The 20983-nt window shown below is 31.8% G+C and overlaps 1 protein-coding gene across 1 annotated transcript in view; it reads left to right on the top strand.

Annotated features, from left to right (window-relative positions):
- The first annotated feature begins 9435 nt into the window (after positions 1 to 9435).
- LOC131844637 (fibroblast growth factor receptor 2-like) overlaps positions 9436 to 20983 on the top strand; it is a 138423-nt gene continuing 126875 nt past the window's right edge. The window contains exons 1-3 of the mRNA XM_059193578.1: positions 9436 to 9540; positions 16735 to 16870; positions 20529 to 20623. Of these exons, the coding sequence (XP_059049561.1) occupies positions 9448 to 9540; positions 16735 to 16870; positions 20529 to 20623 (324 nt within the window). The 5' untranslated portion in view covers positions 9436 to 9447. The remainder of the gene's footprint in view (positions 9541 to 16734; positions 16871 to 20528; positions 20624 to 20983) is intronic.

Raw genomic sequence — 20983 nt, 5'->3', positions numbered from 1 at the left:
AGCACTATTTATATGTAAAAACTAAAGAGAATAGATTAGAGAATAAATGCACCCTTGAACTATTCGAGTCAGTATTTACTGAAAAGAAAATATTTTATTGACTTTTTTTTAAATAAGTGTGTGCAAGATGTAAGGTATTGCAAAAAGTCATACAACTAACAATAACAAACATTATTCCTCAATTTCAATAATTCTTCTTTATTTTAAATGTATTTCTTATCCTGTAATTTCACTATCTATTCGTAGGTACACATTCTACTACCGAAGCACGAATAAAGCAAGCTGCTTGGCGGAAATAGATTAAGTTGTATTACCCACTACTACCTATTGCATTTTATAGTTTTCCTAACATCCGTAATATTGTATCACTTAATGAAATATTACGTTAATTATTTCAATACCCGTATCTCTACTTAATCTCTCCTTTTCATTACATATCCTGTCTGTTCGACTGAGCTCTTTTTTATTGAGGAAAATGCATTTATCTTTTATAAACTTTATATCTGTGTGAAGGTCGACCTGACCCGACCCTGTACCCTATATTTGTATCAAGGCCCAGTGGTTCCCGTTTCTAATGTTTCCCTGTCGAATTATTGGCTACTTTGTACATTAATATAATAGCAATACAAAATATAAGACGGGTGTTATTTGACGTTATGTTCATGGTGTTGTTTATGTATATAAGCGACAGTTACCATTTATCATCAGGTTATCAGCTTATTTACCATTCCAGTTATATAAAAATCCCTCCTACTTTATACTAAGTATGTACATGTTAAACATGAAACGATCTCGGTAGTTCAGCACACCACCATACTTTCAATGGTTGCCGGTTCGATTCCTCCCACGTTACAAACATATGTTTCTTTAATGGATGATGTACCCGCGCCTGCGCTAACGGTATATGCTGGCGAGGCACGTATAATAAGATGAGCATTAAGTTAGGCCAGTTAGCTCTTCGTGATGAATTTACAAGCAATTAACCACGATGTTTTCCAGGGTGGACCGCGTGGAGGACGACCTAACATGGTAAATTATTATTAATGTGGTTTGTATTGTATTGTAATAAAGTGTATGAATATTTGTAACTTGGGACTAGATAGCGCTCTGTGTCCAGGAATATTATTATTATGTTTAATTAGATATGTATTACTTGTCATTAAAATTTCGTGATTCTTACATGGATGGTGTCGCAAAAGAGATATTCACGTATAATTACGTTCGAGTGTCATTCGTAGGGCTCCGACTCGGCATGCCCGGTAACCGGTAACCCGGCAGTTTAGCGCTGGCTCCCGTTTGGGAAGCCGCCCCCGAGTCGCGTCTATGAGAAACTTTGTTTATATCCAAACATTTAAAATTAACTTCTATATACATGTTCTAAAAATTGTAAATTCAATAACATATCAGTGTTTTTATGTCCTATATAAATATGGTGCATTGTTGTTGAAAGTGTAATATGAAATATATTTTATTCGGGAATAATGAATTAAATTTCAGAATTATTGATAAAGGATTTCGTTTATATGAAGTAGCCAATATCATACATATATTAATTTAATGATACGGTTACCATTGGATAAGCTAATTTTGAACTTCATATTAAGTTTGACACTTCGGTCGTCTGTCCTCTATAAGTAATTTATTGTGGGTGTTTAATTAATATATTAATAAAGTTATACGGCCAAAAGGTTCATAGTTCATAAATTTATATCTGTTAGTTAACTTGGGATTGGTTTTGAGGCAATATTTATCAAAATTGTATTAAAAACAGTAATATTTATTTATTATCATTATTAATATATTAATATATAATGTTTTTTAATGTAACTGGATTGGCAAATATACTGATGACCGGTTGGAATGTAATAACCGCTTATAATGCCTTCAAAGTGAAACACAACAGCTTACAAAACACGTTTGTTTAGCGCGACATAAATAAATATATTAAACTGGCAGTGGCAATAAGGTAATAGAGCAAAATGCGACAGGCATAATTTTTCAGAGTAGATAAATAATCTAATCAAAATATCTCTTTTCTGTATGACTTTCAATAAAACACGACTGACGGCCCAACTAATGGAAAGCTATTAACGTCCTTAACAAGAACTGTAATAGGCCTAATATCTACTTTACTTGATGTTATTTCAGTAAGAAAACTCAGTGACTTGGACCTCATTTCAACCCTAATGTTTATGTAATATAGAACCTATAGTATTAAAAACATGCGTCATCATCGTCATCATCACAATAGCTCCCACATAATCGTGTTGTATTAATATAAACTTAAAAACAATTATTCTTTCTTCTATCTTATTTTCAATGTCTATTTAAACATTTTTCTATAGATAATGTAATTACAATTCTTTTTAGATACTTATAATATGCATATACAATATGTAATCTGAAATTTTATGACTTAACATAAAAAATAATAAAATTTTGCAAATTGTGAACCTTACTCTGGTATTGCAGGTGCTCATGAGCGGCGGTAATCAAATGAGCCGTAAGCTCGATTGCCTCCTTTATTTTTGAACTATTATTTTGTTGTTCGCTGTAGCTGACTTTAACATCTTCATCAGGTAAAACACGCCTTTAGTTTATGAGGCGACAAAAACGAACTCCTACGGAATCCTACCTGATAGATGTTCGTCAGCTCAAGCCGTCGTAATTTTAACCCTCGTTGAAATGGGATAGAGTAGCGATCTTAGGAATGTTTACCCGAAAAAAATAATACATTATTATAATAATTTTTTAATTAATCTGTTTTCAAGATAAATAAAGGGAAGTGTTATTTATTAATAAACGAATTTAGACTTCTGTGAAATTTAATTAATATCGCTTGGCGTGAATGAATTGTTTAAACTCGTAAGTACGGCTATGGTTATATCTATTTTAGATATCAGAGGAGGAAAAGAAATCTATCTACATTATTTAAATTTATCTACTATTCAATATTTAGAAATATAATATTTTTTTAAATAATAATTAATTAATAGCAGATTTTGCCTAATATAATATACAAATAGTATTACATTAACATTTATTCTATAATAATAACAATATACACTCCCCATTAAAGTTTTATATTTCTTGATTTATAATCATATATAATAATTATGTCAATGTAAAAACCGTAGCACACTGCTACGCTTGGCTACGCTCCTTTTTCCGGTGTGGAAACTGACTTCTAAAAGAAAAAAGGCGAATACGGCCATTTTTTTTATGTTACCTTCTCCGCCTTACTACCGAATGGTCGTGGGATATGTCTGTGTACCATACCAGCATTTTGTATTCAAGAGAATTTGCATAATTGGAGGTTTTTCTATATACATCATCCATGTATTTACAAAAAGCTTTTACGTAGTTTTAACAGGGTAACGACCATGACGAAAATGAATCATAACCTTATAATTATACAATTATTATCATTTTTATTGCGAAGGAGACAAACGAGCTTATGGCTCGTCTGATGGTAAGTTATTACCGCCGCACACGAACACCCGACACACCAGGGGAATTGGCGGTCTTGCATCTTGGATGATTCTTGTGCTAATCATAAATAAAATTAAATATTATGCGAATTTATATTTCATTTTATTATTTATTTCGCGAGGAACTGAACCTGCGACTATCGGGAGTAAAGCGGTGTGATACACTGCTTACTACCGAAGCTGTCAACGTTGAGGACTGTAACATACATAATACTAAGGTTTTTTATTGTATATATTTAATTTTTTATATTTCCCTTCAATAACAAGAATAATATTGTCTATCTACTTTCAATGGCGGATAAATATTGTGATAACAAACTCCTAACAAAATAACGACGTTGTAAATATTGTTCAAAGTTTGAGTCAGTACCAGTTGGGTAAATAATAATATAGCTCAAATATTATATGTATATTAAATTTTAAATGTATATAAAAATTATAAAGTCGTTGATGAGTGGTAACTACTACAGTTACAGATATATTAATTACTAGCTGATGCGCGCAACTTCATCTGCATTATACTTTCATGACATTTATCATTAAAGTTTCATCAAAATCCGTTCAGTAGTTTTTACGTGAAAGAATAACAAACATCCATACTCAGAAACTTTCGCGTTTATATTATTATTAAAATATATATAATATCTAATCGGTATGTGATATCTGTCGTACCTAATGCCCCAGGCTGTAATACCCCATTATTTCCCATAAAATTAGTTTCGAAATAGCATGTCAATTTCTTTAGAAACTTATTTTTTTCTCAAACCTTTGCTCAATGTATATATACATATATGTAATATATCTATACTCTATACATATAAATAAAATTGGATTGTCTGTTAGTAATGTTGAAATAACCGTTTTGACTACATGCATATGAATATAACTAAGGTACATACATACCCAAAATAACATTTTTTACCATTTTTGTCTGTCTGTCTGTCTGTTCCGGCTAATCTCTGAAATGGCTGGACAGATTTTGACGGGACTTTTATTGGCAGGTAGCTGATGTAATAAGGAGTAACTTACGCTACTTTTATTTTAGAAAAATAAAGTTATATTCCACGCGGACGAAGTCGCGAGTATAGCTAGTAGATAATATATATCGGATGATTATTTATCTTAATTAAACAATTAATGTTGTAAAATATTCCATTAATAAGAGTAGGTAGTATAAATATATATATGTATATTTATATATATATCCAGATAGTGATATAACTTTATCGTACTCGTATGATATTGTACAATTTATCAATTCATTGTCATCACTAACGACATATATATGCTACTGATTTTACTACGCAGCATTTTTTTATGTAATTGTAATTTACTTACCACACTTACAATCAGAAGTGTTTGTCATTTTGTTTGCTTGCCGTCAGAAATGTTTGTCACCAAATATTTTCGGACGGTAAGTCAATCCGTCGCCTATATATATGAATAGTACGTACGTGGCACTATGTGATACGTGATACCCTATAATTTCACTGTCTCATCTCACTATTCAACAGAACAGCATATAAAGCAAGTTACTTGGCGCATAAAAAATTTAAATTAAATAATAAAAAAGTAGGAATATACTCTTGCATACCTAACACGTATAATTAACTTTATGCTTAAAAATATTTAACTTTAGTATACCTACTTGAAATTAAAACTAATTCTATCATAATTAATTTCAAAAATTCATTCATAATTAAATAAATAGCAAAACTAATTTGTATACCTAATATATATTATTCATTTTAAATTTTAAATATTCTTTGATTGTTGCTGAAGAAAACAGACATAATTAAAACTTATTCTAAGCTTAACTTATTATTAAACTAGCTGTACACACGACTTCGTCCGCGTGAAATTATACAATATTACTTTATTTTTACAAAATAAAAGTAGCCTTATTACATCAGTTACTTGCCAAAAAAGTCCCGTCGGTCAAGCCATTTCAGAGATTAGCCGGACCAATCAGACAGACAGCCAAAAATTTTAAAAATAAATAATTTTGTTAATTTATATTCCATATGAATATAATTAAGTAGTAAAAAACGGTTATTTCAATATTACAAACAGACACTCCAATTTTATTTATATGTAAATATAGATTTCATGAGTGCGATACAGTAATTATAAAACACTTTCTATGTAAAAGAGACCATTTTTAAAATAAAGAATATTTTTTAACATAAAATAAACTGTAATTGTTAGGTGAGTGAAATACGAGTTGGTACATACATTTTTATATGTATTAGTACTTGAATTAGTAGAAGAATAATTAGATTTTTTATTATTGAAATTAAAATTTTAGATAAATTTAATTTACAAGTATATGAGATGTAGATGAGAACAGAATAGAATAGAAATAATCTTATCGTGTACGTGTAGTCACTAAACTACCTGTTGTATAAACTGTTTACTATTTAATTCTCCTGAAAACCCGAGACTGTATAATCATACTCCTTTGCGCTAAGTAAGTTATTATATTAGCTGTTTTGAGTAACAATTATATTCAATTACAGATGCCCGCGACAACAATTCAACAAGTTGTTGATCCTCATGACCGTCCTAAAACAAAACAAAAATTAATAATATAATTTTGCTATTCAAAAAGAGATTATAAACCTTAATAAACTTGGATTTATTTACTCGCCTTACTTCCTTCATTCAATCTATCAGGAGCAGAAACTGGAATGAATTAAATTATGACAGATTCATTATTAATGGCAATGAATAAGAGAATTAATAAAATAATTTATTCCAATATTTCTTGTTTATGTTTATTATATATTGTTTATATACAGTTATATATATATATATATATATATATATATATATATATATATATATATATATATATAAAAGTTATTTTTCCTATTATTACAGATAAGAGAATATTACATAATATGTGAAACTTCTCTAAAATCTTCCACTGTATGTGTCAAATTGCAGTAGGAGCCTAAGAATTTATATTTACAATACATAAAACTGCGAAACAAATAAAATATTAACTAAGCTGTATTGCTAGCAATGGGGTCATCAGTCTACATTACTAACAACTAGCTACTCACCCCGGCTACGCATGGGTGTACATGTTTTAGAAATATAAACATTCTTCTTGAATCACTCTATCTATTAAAAAAAACCGCTTCAAAATCTGTTGAGCAGTTTTAAAGATTTCAGCATACATAGGAACGTTGTATATTCAACGACAGCGACTTTGTTTTATACTATGTAATGAAGTGGTACATATTATAATTTCGTACTACTCAAAAATAAATGTAAATACAAGCATATTGGGCTTATTGTTCAAAATTAAATCAGATTTATCGCTGATAATCATTATAGTTACTGCCTAGTATTTTCGCCATAATAGTGACCAAGTGACGTTCACTAGACAACTGTAAAAAATCATCTGTGCCATGCAACTTACTTTGTAAGATATGTTTCAGCTATAGAGAGCTATAATTATATGATGAGCGTTTTATGTGTTTAGGCAACGATTACCCCTTACCGTGAGACAAGCCGTCAGCACCTAATTCGTTAAAAAAAATTCCATTGATTACGCCATCCCTTTCATTATAATTAAAAAACTGAGTTGACTTAGGCTAATTACTTCCATTAAACAAAGACACCAGTATTTTATTTCCCATTACCATATTATATATGTACTTATGTCCAGTATCGGCATTATCAGCATTTCAGTTATCAGTATAATAGTTTAGATAACTAATCCTGTAGGTAGAATAATAAGGCATTTAATTAGTTTTATTCAGCTTATACATTAGATATTAAAAAAATATCACAAAAAACATCGATATATGTACATAAATAAATTTAATGTGTATATTATACAAATTGGATGTGAATTATTGAGTGAGAGTGTAATGTTTAGTGCTAATATGTACACGACACAATGAAGAGATGGCACGGGACCCTGTGCTACATCGTGATGCTGCTGTGGCCGAGCGAAAATGCAAATCCCGGGAATATGTTATTGCCCGGGAAAAATATTTTAAATATAATCCCGGAATTCCTGGGACAGTCTATTACCGAACCAACGACGACCACAGCCCTAACGAGCGCACAGGAATTAGCAGATTTTATAGAAGATGTATCTACTACAAATACTGCCACTTCTATCAAAGCGTTGAATGCAGAGCAAGTAGCTTATGTAAGTATATATTTTTTGTTCTTCTTAGTAGCATTAAAATTTGAGACAGTTCTAATCAAATAGAACTCTGTACAGTATTGCTTCTAGGTACATAAGTTTATACGATGGCAAAACATAAAAAGGGATTCATTGAATTGGATCCCGCAAGCAAGATTATATTGCAGATGGAGCAGTACATTGCAAACTCCATGTGGATTATAATGCCAACCGAAAAATATTGTATAACTAGCTGTTCGTCCGCGTGAAATATAACTTTATTTTTCTAAAATAAAAGTGGTCTAAGTTACTCCTTATTACCTAAGTTACTTCTTATTACATCAGCTACCTGCCAAAAAATTTATATTCATATGCACGTAGTAAAAACGGTTATTTCGATATTACAAACAAATACTCCAATTTTATTTATATATATAGATAAACAAATAAATCATAACTTCGTGCAAAAAATATAACCTAACCTAACCTTCGACTACATACTACTACAATAATCGAATATTATTATTTACGTTATTATGTTACGCTATTCGTTGCCATTTTGGAATACTAAGATGTTATACTCTTACCCTGTAATTTCACTGACTTATCTCACACTTCAACCAGAAAACAGCTAACAAAACAAATGGCGGCTGAAATAGGCGACGACTTTTCGTACTAGGGATTGTTTGTTGATATTTAGTAGAATTCAAATTATTATTTATATGTGAGTACACTTGTACTCTACAAGTGTACTTAGCAACAAATATTAATTATCAGAGATAGTAATTATAATATAATGGTCGCTTTTAAATGTTAAGTAATTTATAACAAAGAATCTAATCGCCGATCTCAAGAGCATAGTAAAAAAAATACTGTCAATAATATCTACAAAATTAAATAATCACAAGACAACCCTTAGAAATATTGCACCAACAATATTCGTGGGTACATTATTCTTAATATATATATACTTATTATACGTTTTATTTTGCACTAATAATTTTACAAATATATATGTAATTATCGAACTTACTATGTTTTCTTATTGTATCGACATTTGCGTCAACTTCATGCTGAAGTCTCCATCAGAGTGAGTGCGGAACATTTGTAACAACGTCTCGCCTCGCTCTGAAATACATTTATATAGATATACAAATAATTTATTTACACTTTTAGTAGACAAATAACAAAATAATATGCATGCTAAAATGTCAGTGCGAAACGTTGAAAAAAATGGTTGCGAAAGACGAAAACATGGTACAGTTCATTAAATTCCGGTACATAAAACAATTCGTGGGTGCAACAAAAACATTGACTGCATCCGCTATATATTTACAAGTTGTGATCATTTTCGCAACACAAACTCTAATATTATAATCTTATCTATAGTGGCGTATCGTTGAGCGTCAGTGGCTCGCTGTTGAATCCTCATTATCGACAGATGGGCCAAAATTGATAACTAGAGCTGTGCGTATCGTAATCGGTAAACATTACATATTCGCGACGCGAAACACGTGCTCGTAACTTTCGATTACTGACATGTTCACATATTATCGTTCCCGAATCTTCACGCTTAATACATATACTAGGAATAACTATTCGTTATAAATAGAAAGCATCAATCTGATTCACGAGTGAATAATATCGATGTGTATCCAACGATAACGATTTAGTGATGGTTTGTTGTGTATCCATGTGTATGACTGATGTGTGATTTAATGCGAGGAAATGTTTGTGGTTGTGTTGCTATTGTTTCAGTGCAAATGGTTTATATTATTGTGTCTCGCACAGCATTATTTCCCGGAAACAATGCCGGGATTTCCGGGAATTCCCGGCCCCGGGATACCGCCTCCGTATTCAATTGGTTCCCATCCCTATCACGACAGACCGCGGCCTAATTATGTGAGTTTATTTATATATTTTTCATAGTATTCTATTAAAACGACGTATTCCTTTATTGAATGAAAAAGGACATAGTACGTAGTACATTATCTAATAAAAACAAAACATAATCGAAACTATGTTAACATATAATTTATCCGAGAATTGCGATATTCAATACAAATTAAGTTTCCGCATTTATACGGCACCCACCGAATTTAAAAATATTTCTAGATACTAATTATTGTGGTCAATAATATAAGTATAATTTACGTACATAACAAGAGATATCTTTATAATGCTATATCTAAATCACTTATCATGTTTTCCCGAGACGATATTATTCGAAGATAAAATTTTAAATTAATCCACAATTTCAAATAACGTCTAAATCATACATTCGTCTAAATCATTGAAAACTGTGTGAAGATGGTAAATATTTGGGCAGTTTGTATTTGGTGTTGGTATTTATTTCTACCGCCATGCAGCTAGCCTTGTGAGTTGAAGGATGAAATTAGCCACACTCTCGAAGTCAGTAATTACTTAGTCATCTATAGCAACGCACTAATAATGAGGTATTTATCGTATAAACCTCACATATGCCTGACGGTCTCGATGGTGTAGCGGTTTAGCGTACCACTTTACTTCCGATGGTCGCGGGTTCGATTCCTCGCACGGTGCAAACTTTGTATTCATGATTCTTTGTATTGATCTGGGTGTTTTCTATGTATATTATGTAAGTATTTACAAAAAAATATCTAAGAATTTTTATCAGTTGTCTAGTACCCATACCACAAGCTCTGTTTACCGTGGTTCTAGATGGCGCTGTGTTCATTGTCCAGGGTTATTTATATGTAAATCATCTAGTGGTCATTTAAAAGTCGAACTTGACTTGACTTATCGAGCAAGCAAATCGCTATGGAATATATAAGGAATACAGTGCGATATTTTCCATTAAATTAATGTAGATAGGGTATCATGAATATTACCATAATTAAATTTTGTATTGCAGTTTATGTATATAGACGATAATGACACTTTCTATCAGGTGGGTCATCACCTTTTTCTGCTATAGGTACCGATTACACAAACATATTTTGTATGCGACTGAAAAATGGAAATTGAAAAAGCGAGATTTTTAGGTGTCTAAATCTAAAAAAAAAATATTAATTAATTAATAGACACTAAATAACTTAGTTTTTTAGTAGATATTTTAATAAGGTAGCGGTTAACTTGATAGAAGGTAAAACTTGGTCATTTACTATTATATATTTACCTAACATCCCTAAACAACACTAAATGATCTCAGTCGTCTCAATCTAATCTCAGTGTTGATATCAATCCAATTCAGTTTTGTCCAGTAGATACTCTTCAAACGCAATCAAGAGTAACTAAGAGAACCGATTTGGTAATCGGTTATTAGTTACTCTTATTTGCGCTGTTTAGTTTATTCTATGTACCTAATATGCTTTGAGGTTATACGTAGTAATGCGGACTGATGGTCCCCTTGCAAGTATAGCAATGTATGGACAAGTCGACTGGGCCCTGAAAACCATCGTGGCTGATAATAACAATATTAATATCTCAGGACTATATGAATTTAGTGCCTTCTAGTTCAAAGATAAGCTGAGCTTGTGTTATGGATACTAGACAATTGATATAAATACATAGATAAAATTTTTAGTAAATATATACATATAAAACACCGACACCAATACAAACAATCATACTCACGAATACAAATGTATGTACCGTGTGAAGAATAGTGTGTGCTAAACAGCTAGAGCACAGAGGCCGTCAAATTCTGAATAATTAGCGAAAATAGGTTAACTTACCTTGATGGGGTGATAAACTTGTAATTGCGGGTGATAATCACCAAACAATGACAACTATAAAAGAAATGATTACGATGACAAAAATTTGCGGACTATTCTATAATACATGTGTTTAGAATTACAGCTTTTTTAAGAAGTATGAAAATAAGTGGGTGAGGTTGTAATATCTTGAGGCTAGTGTGTAAGGATGTTGGACAGATACCTATTATTATAATTCTAATAAACAATTATATAGATAGGTATCCGCTTACAAAGGCATTAGATACAGTCATGTTATAAAGTTATCAATTGTGTTTGTTTAGTTATGTTTCATTATTATCTATATATGATAATATTGTTGATAATATCCTAATTCACGTTGTATACAACGTAATGGATTAACGAAATAACTATTGGTCGATATAGTGAATTAGTGACGGTCAACGGCCTTCGAAGATTTAAAAGACCTTACATAAAAACAATTTAAAATATCGGATACATATCCGATATATTGTACTAGACAACCTTGTCCAGGTGCTCATAACGCTGTGTGTTTTATATTTATTTATTAAAGTTTTAATGCAAAAACACACAAATAAGGAACCATATAGCGGACTTAACACATTGAGAAAATTTCTACCAGTCAACCACAGGGCAAAGAGATTAAGTGGCCGGTACATTTAAGTAAATGACTAGAAACAAATAATAATAAAAAGAAGTAGGTATTAAATATACATATATAGGTACATTTACATGATACATAGCCGATGTCACTTTGGAATTATATCTTTTAATTAGTAGCATAGCTTAACATTTCCCCGTCTGTGCTGACCAGAAATTCACGGCTACCTCTATCTTTGCCTAATAATATTAAAATTGGTAAAGCATATAAGTATATTATATTTTGTCAATTAATAAAAAATATAGTATAATATTTTTCATGTTTTTTTTTTACATTCAGTTTCAGATTTTACGCCACCTTATTTTGTGCGCCGCTATCGCTTTTAAGTGATAAAAGAATCTCTCAAATAGGAGTAGAATTTTATCATACAGATCAATAATAAATACCTATATGAAATTTCATTCAAGTACATTCTCATATCATTGAAGAATCTAAACATGCTCACATCCAAATTCATCCCTTAATAATATTGGTAGGATTCATCCAATTAGATAATTGATCGACTATCTGCCCGACTGACTGATTAATATACTGAATGACGTGTTTCACACGTCAGAGGCTGCCGAATCAAAAATTTCTTGCGCTATATTTAGCCTATACCTATTTAAAGAATCAATTCCTTTCAATATAGTTCGAGACGATATAACTACATAATTGTTTGTACATCTTATTTAAACCTCGACGCAAAAAGATTTATAATTTTGACGTCCATTGTTTGCATATCTGTGTCTATCTGTGGCATCGTAACTCCTACCGATTATGATGTGTTGTTTTTGTTTTAAAGCTAATCGACGTGGATTTTATTCATTTATGATGATCTGTTCAGATATTTTGAGGTCATTAGATATTTTTGTTAAATGCGGTAGGGTCTGAGACGCATAAGGGGTATTTACTTTTTAGAGTTATTTCCTGAGGTAAAAATTAAGTAACCCGTATAATAATTTAATTATGTATTTATTATATACCTTGGTATGATGTTTTTTGTTTATTTATTTCTTGTTATAAATATTTAAATAAAATAGTTTTCTTTTATGGGAAATATATTTAAATAGAGAACTACCCGCCTGGTGTAATCAACCGCAAACCCTAGAGCAGCGGTCCCCAACCTTTTTAGTGCCATACCCCATCCTAGCCTCTCTAAAATTCTTATCTTATGCCCCCCCTATGCAATATAATATAATAATCTCAGGACAATTCACACAGAGCCATCTAGACCCAAGTTAAGCTAGCTAGAGCTTGTGTTATGGGTACTAGATAACTGATACATATACATAGATATTTTTTTTTGTAAATCCATACATATTATACATAGGAAACTATACAAACAATCAATGTATAAATAATCGGTCGTAAGCGGTGTTTGACCGCTAAACCAGAATATAAATAATAGGTTTTAGAAAGAAATCACTACGAAATTGTTATTGAAAGAGTGAATAAAGTTTCAAAACATATAATGAAAAATTCACATTCTATATAATTTTACTAGAGTCCATTTTCAAAGTGCCCCCCTTAACAATCAAATTACCCCTCAGTGGGGTGTGGGCCCCACGTTGGGAAACACTGCCCTAGAGCCTAAATAGTCACGTACAGTGCGGTTTCAGAGTAATTTCCTCTCGCGAACCCTCAATTTGTTGAATGAGTTACTTGTTAACGTTCTCTCTAGAAATTACAATATTTTAAAATGGGTACATTAGGGTCGGAAACAGACTCATAAAAGATCTGCAGTTTCAGGCGTCCATAGGTTACAGTCGCTGTTTACCACCCAATGGGTGATGACGCGACGAGCTGGAAGCCGACCAAAGCTGCTATCAGCTATAATTATGGGAACGATGTGTTGTCATACCCGCGATGCGAGGATTTTTACAAATAAAATTGGCTACATAAATCACATGCGAGCATATCAACGGCAAAACCGGAGTTGAAGACAGTGCCTTGGCCGAAATCAGCCGAGAACACATCATCATCATCATCATCACCACACAATAGGTCGTAATCTTGTTTCAAACATATTCATAAGTGGCTAATATGTCCTACATGATTTTAAAATTTTGATTTTTGAACAAAAAGCATACGGCAAACAAGTTATTTGTCGCCATTGTGATGGAAAAAAATTATTTCTTGCTACTTCAATCGTAAATATTACGTTTTAATATAACTTTAGGGGAGAGTCAATAGTCAATTGCTGTTGAATTCGACATATTGGACCTGAAGTTAGGTCCAGTTTAGATTAGGTTAGTTCATACTCATTCCATTATCCTCCACTGGTGCCACGTCATCGTATATCGTTAGCACAGGCAAGTGCCAGATCTATGGAGTGAACTGGATGGTAGAGGAAAAATTATAATAAAAAAAAAATACATTCGTAAGCGGCTAAAATGTCCTACATGAATAAATGATTTTTGAATTTGCACTATGCCATTATTACTTACTGCGAAAACATATGTATACTTACAATCAGCTGGGACGTCAGCTTGTTTGCATTTCCAATTACAAATAAATACTTTACGAATATCCTTACATATGTCTTGTTTAGATAAGGTGCCTCATATTTCGCGTGTTTACTGCTCTTCAGTAGGCAATTCTCGACACAAAACTGTGGTATGGTTTATTTCAAGAAATCTTCTCTCATTTAACTTTAGGATAGTTTACAACTTCAACCTTGGTCGCTTTTCGTAAGTTCATATAATTTTAGTACATATTATATGATCTATATGATAAATATAAATATATTTATATAGTTACGTATGTAACTATATAAAAAGGACGGCAAGAATTAGCTGGAATTAGAGGAAATGAAGAAGTACTGCAAAGGGTTAAAGAAAAGAGACATATCATAAATATTATTGAGAATAGTCGGGGAAAATTGTTGGGGAACTGAATAAGATACGACGAACTTATGAATAATATTATCGAAGTAAAGAAAGAAAGAGAAGAGAAGAGATTGATGAAAGATCGTGGAAAATGGCAAGAACTCCACCAACAAGAGCGCGGCTCTTAAATTAGAATGAATGAATGAGTTACGTAATGTAGTTTGAGCCCTACAGAGTACATGCTTACGCTATATTGATGACTTATACTTTATTTAAAAAAATATGTATATATATAACTGACATTTGCTTTACTTATTAGTTTTGTTAAGAAACGTTCCATAAATGTGCTATAAATTCATATTAAGTGTAGCGTTAGGCAGAATGTATATAAGACAGCCACTGTTATAATGAACTAACAAAACAACCTCGGTGGTCTAGCGGTTTAGCACACCGCCTTACTAATGGTCATGAATTCGATTCTAATGGTGAAGATTATTAATTACCATAGAACAATAAAATATGATTAGTAACATTCAAAACTACTGAAAACTGAATTAATCTTCCTTAAAAAAATACAACAATATGATTAATCACTCGATTCCTAAATTAATAAATAAATAAACATGCCTCAACCCGTGCATTCTGTGTGTAAATCTTACATAAATGTAAATAGACTTGTTTGATTGATCACGAAAACTGATAAACTGGTTAGTACAGAGTACAAACGCTGCTGTATTTTATCAATGCCTGATTTAGATTATAATATAAATATAGAAAACTACTAAAGTATTAATATAGGTATTAACTAACTTAAAGTGTATAGATTTGACGGCCTCGGTGGTCTAGCGGTTTAGCACACCATTTTACTTCCGATGGTCGCGGGTTTAGTTCCTCGCACGGCACAAACATTTGTATTCATAAGTATAATTGTTTGTATCGGTCTGGGTGTTTTATATGTATATTATTTATATATTTACAATATATATATATATATATATATATCTAAATATTTACATAGATGGCGCTGTGTTAATTGTCTAGTGTTATCTATTTATTAATAGATATTTGAGTTCTGTAATACACTTTAAGCAGCATAATGTTATATAGTAATTAGTGGATGACGTAGAAGGAGACATTCATCAAGATGTCTTCCATAGTACTGAGAAAGAAAATGTTCTTGTTAAGGGTTGTCACCCTCGTTACTCCCTTACTATAGGGGTTAGAGACTTGAAACTACTTGTGTCTTTCTAGAGTAAGAACTACAAATACAAGGTAAAATTACTTCCATAAACGCTAGTGCAGATTTCGATAGCTTAACCGGACAGACACAATTTACTATAAATTGAGTTAAGATTCGATTAAACATATATATAATAATAATATCAATCCTGGACAATTACACAGTGTCATCTAACCCTCAGTTAGCTGTTTTGGAGGTAATAGAAATACTTTATTCAAAATACATATATAAGGTACAAAGGAATTAACCAGACAAATACAAACAGTCAGGGGGAAAGGGGATTACGAGTAATGAGGACTGATGATATTATTGCTAGCAATGTACCCTATCAGGTTGTCCTCCACGAGGTTCCAATTCTTGGTGAATTTGTCACGATGGCCTAACTGACCTGACCTCATGCTCATCTTATCATCCTCCACTGGTATACCGTTAGCGCAGGCGGGTGCACCATTACATTGACATCCGTAAAAAAAAATACAAACAGTCATACTCAATAATATTATGTAATATTATATTATCTGTGATAATATAAATCATAGCCGTACCATAGGACAGTGTACGCACCGTGGGCGAGCGTGACGACGCGCGCGAGGCGCGGCGGATTAACCTCTGGACCACCAAGTACTTAAATATTATTAAAATGTTAAATATTATTTATAATTGTTCCAGGATAGAGGTGACCCACCAGACCTGTTGCACCCGGTGCAGTATGCTGGCAAGGCGCAGGATCTACAGGTCTACCCGCTACCACTAGAGGAGTCAGACCACGAGCTAAAACTAAACGTTACGTGGAGCCCGTCATTAGGTAATAACCGCCATATTAATACGTAAAGCAAAAAAATTTTATCTCTTTTTACTAAAACTGTATGGATGGAGCAGAATGAAATTTTGCACGCTTATAATTTATATAAAGAAGGAGTGTAGAATGTTAATATTTTTTTAATAAGACCTAAAAATATATTAAATAATAAAAAAAAACATTACGCTTACTACCATGTATTTAATACACGCATATTTACTCTTTTGTTTATCGTGAAAGTCTATGGTAAAATTGAGAATAAATTAATATTGTTTGTCTTTAATATTGTCTATAGGCTTAGTGAATGTAAAATCATATGATCTAATATAAGGCCATTAAGCGACCACTAGTAATAATAAAATTTTCATGAATTCAGCTGCCAAATAGCTAGCTTTGTAAGCTGGGTTTTGGTCGTAGGTTACAGATTAGGCGTTGACCCTAAGTCTTCTGGAAAGGCAAAGAAAAAGTGAGTGCTTCAATATATGTAGGCGACGTCTATAATCAGATGGGTCGTCAGCTTATTTGTCATTTCAATTACATAAACAAAAATAGTTTTGTTTAATTTTAAGTTTTCTGTAGTCAGAGGAATAATCAACATCGATGTCGTTGTAAACGCACTTGATACAACCACATTTAATTAGGAATAAATAATACAGTGTTAGTAGTAAAAGAGTATACTATGTCGAAAAGAAAAGAAAGAAAAAGTGATAACAACAATTACCACAAAGAAGTAGAATAATCTAAAATATTGATATACACTGCGCGGTCACTTTATCAATACCGAATGAAAATTTCGACATTTATTTTCAGATTTCCATTTTGATTCTTTGTGATAGTGAAAGTTTTTCGTATATGTCGTAGCAGATGCAGTCACGTAGGATTTTAGATATAGTTATGTTAGTCACTTGACGTCAATACCGTTATTCTCGACCAAATGGTCAAGAATATCAATTGTTTAACTTTTATTATAATGAAACAAACTTAATGTAAGCACGTTTGATAGTTACTGTATTTTTGTTTCTACCACTCATTCGTAATTAACTATTATTATTATTTCTAAGCAGACATGACTTACAAAGTCATGTGAGCCAGTACAAACCTGGCTCCACGGTGACTCAGTCACTCCGTAACTGTGTAACTCTGTAAGATGGTAACTCAGTAACTGCTCACCTCAACCGTGTTCGAGTACAAGAAGACTTTGCTTATCCCCTCCTAGAGGGCGCTAGTGTGCTGACCAATCAGAGCGAATGCTCATGTACTCGCTTACAGTTTAACGACTCTTTATGATTATAGATTTCGTAATTACCTAATTGCTTCAGAATTATAATAAGCCGAGCTTGTTATAATTCTCTAAAATACTATTAAGAATGATAGTTATTAAATTGCATGTTTTTGTTATTATAATTAGGGTTTATGTTAACGATGTTGTCAGTCAATTGACTGCCCTAATTTCTGTAATAAATTATGGCAGACAATTGAGTGCCTTATTATTCGATCAAAAATTATTAATTCAAATTAATCATAATGGTTTCTATAAATATTAATTCTACACTTACATTTCACAGTAATAGAAAATATTATAATTGTAATTAAAACTCTTATTTTCAAAGATTTTGGGACAGTACAATTCCCGAATCATGCCAGCGCCGATATATATTATCAACCTGTATGAAAAACTTAATTTAAAAAAAATGTCTATTGCTAAAAATCCATTGTTACCTGTAACACATTAACATGCCGATTACTACGTAAAAATAACGCTCTTAAAATCCATAGACAACTCTTACCACTTATCATTAGGTGAGCCATTAGCTTGTTTGCTATTTCCATTAGAACGATAGAAAATCATACATACAAACATATAGAAGTATATATTCGTCTATATCAACGAAATGATGTAGCGTCGCAGGACAAACAGGGGCAGCAATTAATGTAGATTAATTACGGCCCATGTAAATAAAGGTCATTTAGGCGTGCTACTGTAGAAGTAAGTCAGGGATGCCAACCGTATAACAATCCTCGTATAAGTATGACATATTTGGTCTTCGGAATGAGGCCATTTCATTAAGATTTTATTTTTGACCTACAAAATTGGTTAAATTATGATGTACAAAGTTAGTGTAGCCAAATTGAGGCAATATAGGTATGTCATTTTATTAGAATTTGTATTTCGTATTATTCTATTCTAATATTTGTAATTCGTATGAGGCTAAATGTCTTAAGGTTGGCAACCCTGATTGTAAGCCATTAATTTTTCCTACAAGATTGTTTTGGTTTTTTATTTGATATTAGGCTGCCTTAATACATTTTTTTTATTATACATTGCAAATTTTGACTTAAGTGAAGAAATAGTTTAATTTATTACTAGTGAATCGCCCCAGCTTCGCTCGTGATCTTTATGCGAAAGTTGAATGTATGTGAGTTGAACTTTTTTAATGGTTGATATGAAATGGTGTTCTCACATGCGCTAACGGTAAAACGCTTGCGGGATCCCAGTGGGGATGTTAAAATGAGCATGAGGTCAGCTCAGTGACCCCATCTTTACAAAGGGTAATTTACTACGATGGTTTTCACGGAGAACTACGTGGAGGTCAACCTGAAATAGTACATGACTTCGTGCTATAAAAAAATATTAAACCGATATGATTCACATAGAGTGATTATTTTAATCCTCATAAATACGGGTGTGTACAGATAGATAACATATTGCACAATATGAAGCTATTATTTTACGTTTTGACACAAACGGCTGAATCTTTGTTAATAATAAATAAACAAAACATACGGGATGTATCCTGAAAACTTCATAATTTTATAATGTTTATTATATATAGTTTACTATACGCTACGGTCTGTGTAATGTGGAGACGATAACCAAGTTCTCTGAAATCTGTTACACGACGGTGAACCCATAAATATGGCCAAACGTTCGGACATAAGATTTTATGATATATTAAACAAACTATACTATTAACATAAACTATTAATTAGCGACTCGGTTTATCTTGACGATAACCAAATGTAGTATGTACCTTAGATACTCGATCAGGCGGTTAGAAAACGTTACGTCTGGTTATAGATTCAAAGTTAGGATATAATAATGTTTAATAATATTTAAATCCACACAGAATAAACAAAAACAAAAATACTTATTAATAAAAAAAAAATATTTTTAGGGTCATTTTTATAGAGAGGGCCATCAAAATCGATGCAGAAAGTAATCAACCAAACGACAATCATAAGACATATTCCAAAAGACTATATGAATATGTATTTTTAAATTGTGTATAATCCTTATGTATTTTGCATATATATTTCTTTACTTAATATATAGTAATTGAATTTATTTATCTTAATATCTTTGTTATAAAATTGCACCATCTCTGATCAGCGCGACAGTTGACTGGTAGAGAATGCCATCAGGCATTATTAAACGTCATTGGATTGTATCACGGGTACAAAGGATAGTTTTTACCTAAATTTACGCTGTCAGATATATTTTATCATTTTTCAACCCGTAGCCAAAAGTTTAACATTTAGTCAATATTCTCAATTAGAATGTTTTGTATCTACATATATATGCAAAAAATGAACAATGTCAATCCTGTGCTTAATAATTTAATTGTTTAATAAGTTGTGAATGAAATTAAATGTTCTTGGACAGGACCACCAGCGAGAGATTTTTCATTGGAGGTCAGAAGCGTCACAAACACCATTGACTGTAAAACTCCAATGTGCTACGAATATAACATTCCTGGGGTAAGTATATACATACCATAACATACTTGTATATATATTTACAAACACAATAACAACAATATCTCAGGACAAATCACACAGTGCCATCTAGTCCCATATTAACCAGAGTTTGTGTTATAGATATGAATACATAGACATTTTTTTTGTAAATATATACATAATATAGAAAATACCAAGTTTGATACAAACATCATACTTATGAATACAAATGTTTGTGCGGTGCGAGGATTCGAATCTGCGGCCATCGGATGTAAGGCGGTGTGCTATACCACTAGGCCATCGAGGCCGTTGAACACATTTGCTTATTGTTTCCGAAGCTTATAAAAGACAATTGATTTATCATAAAGAAACAAAATTGCC

This window comes from Achroia grisella, unplaced genomic scaffold (genome assembly GCF_030625045.1).
Source record: "Achroia grisella isolate CSIRO2021 unplaced genomic scaffold, CSIRO_AGI_Agris_v1 utg109, whole genome shotgun sequence".
Lineage (NCBI taxonomy): Eukaryota > Metazoa > Arthropoda > Insecta > Lepidoptera > Pyralidae > Achroia > Achroia grisella.
This window is presented reverse-complemented; position numbering and strand designations above follow the sequence as displayed.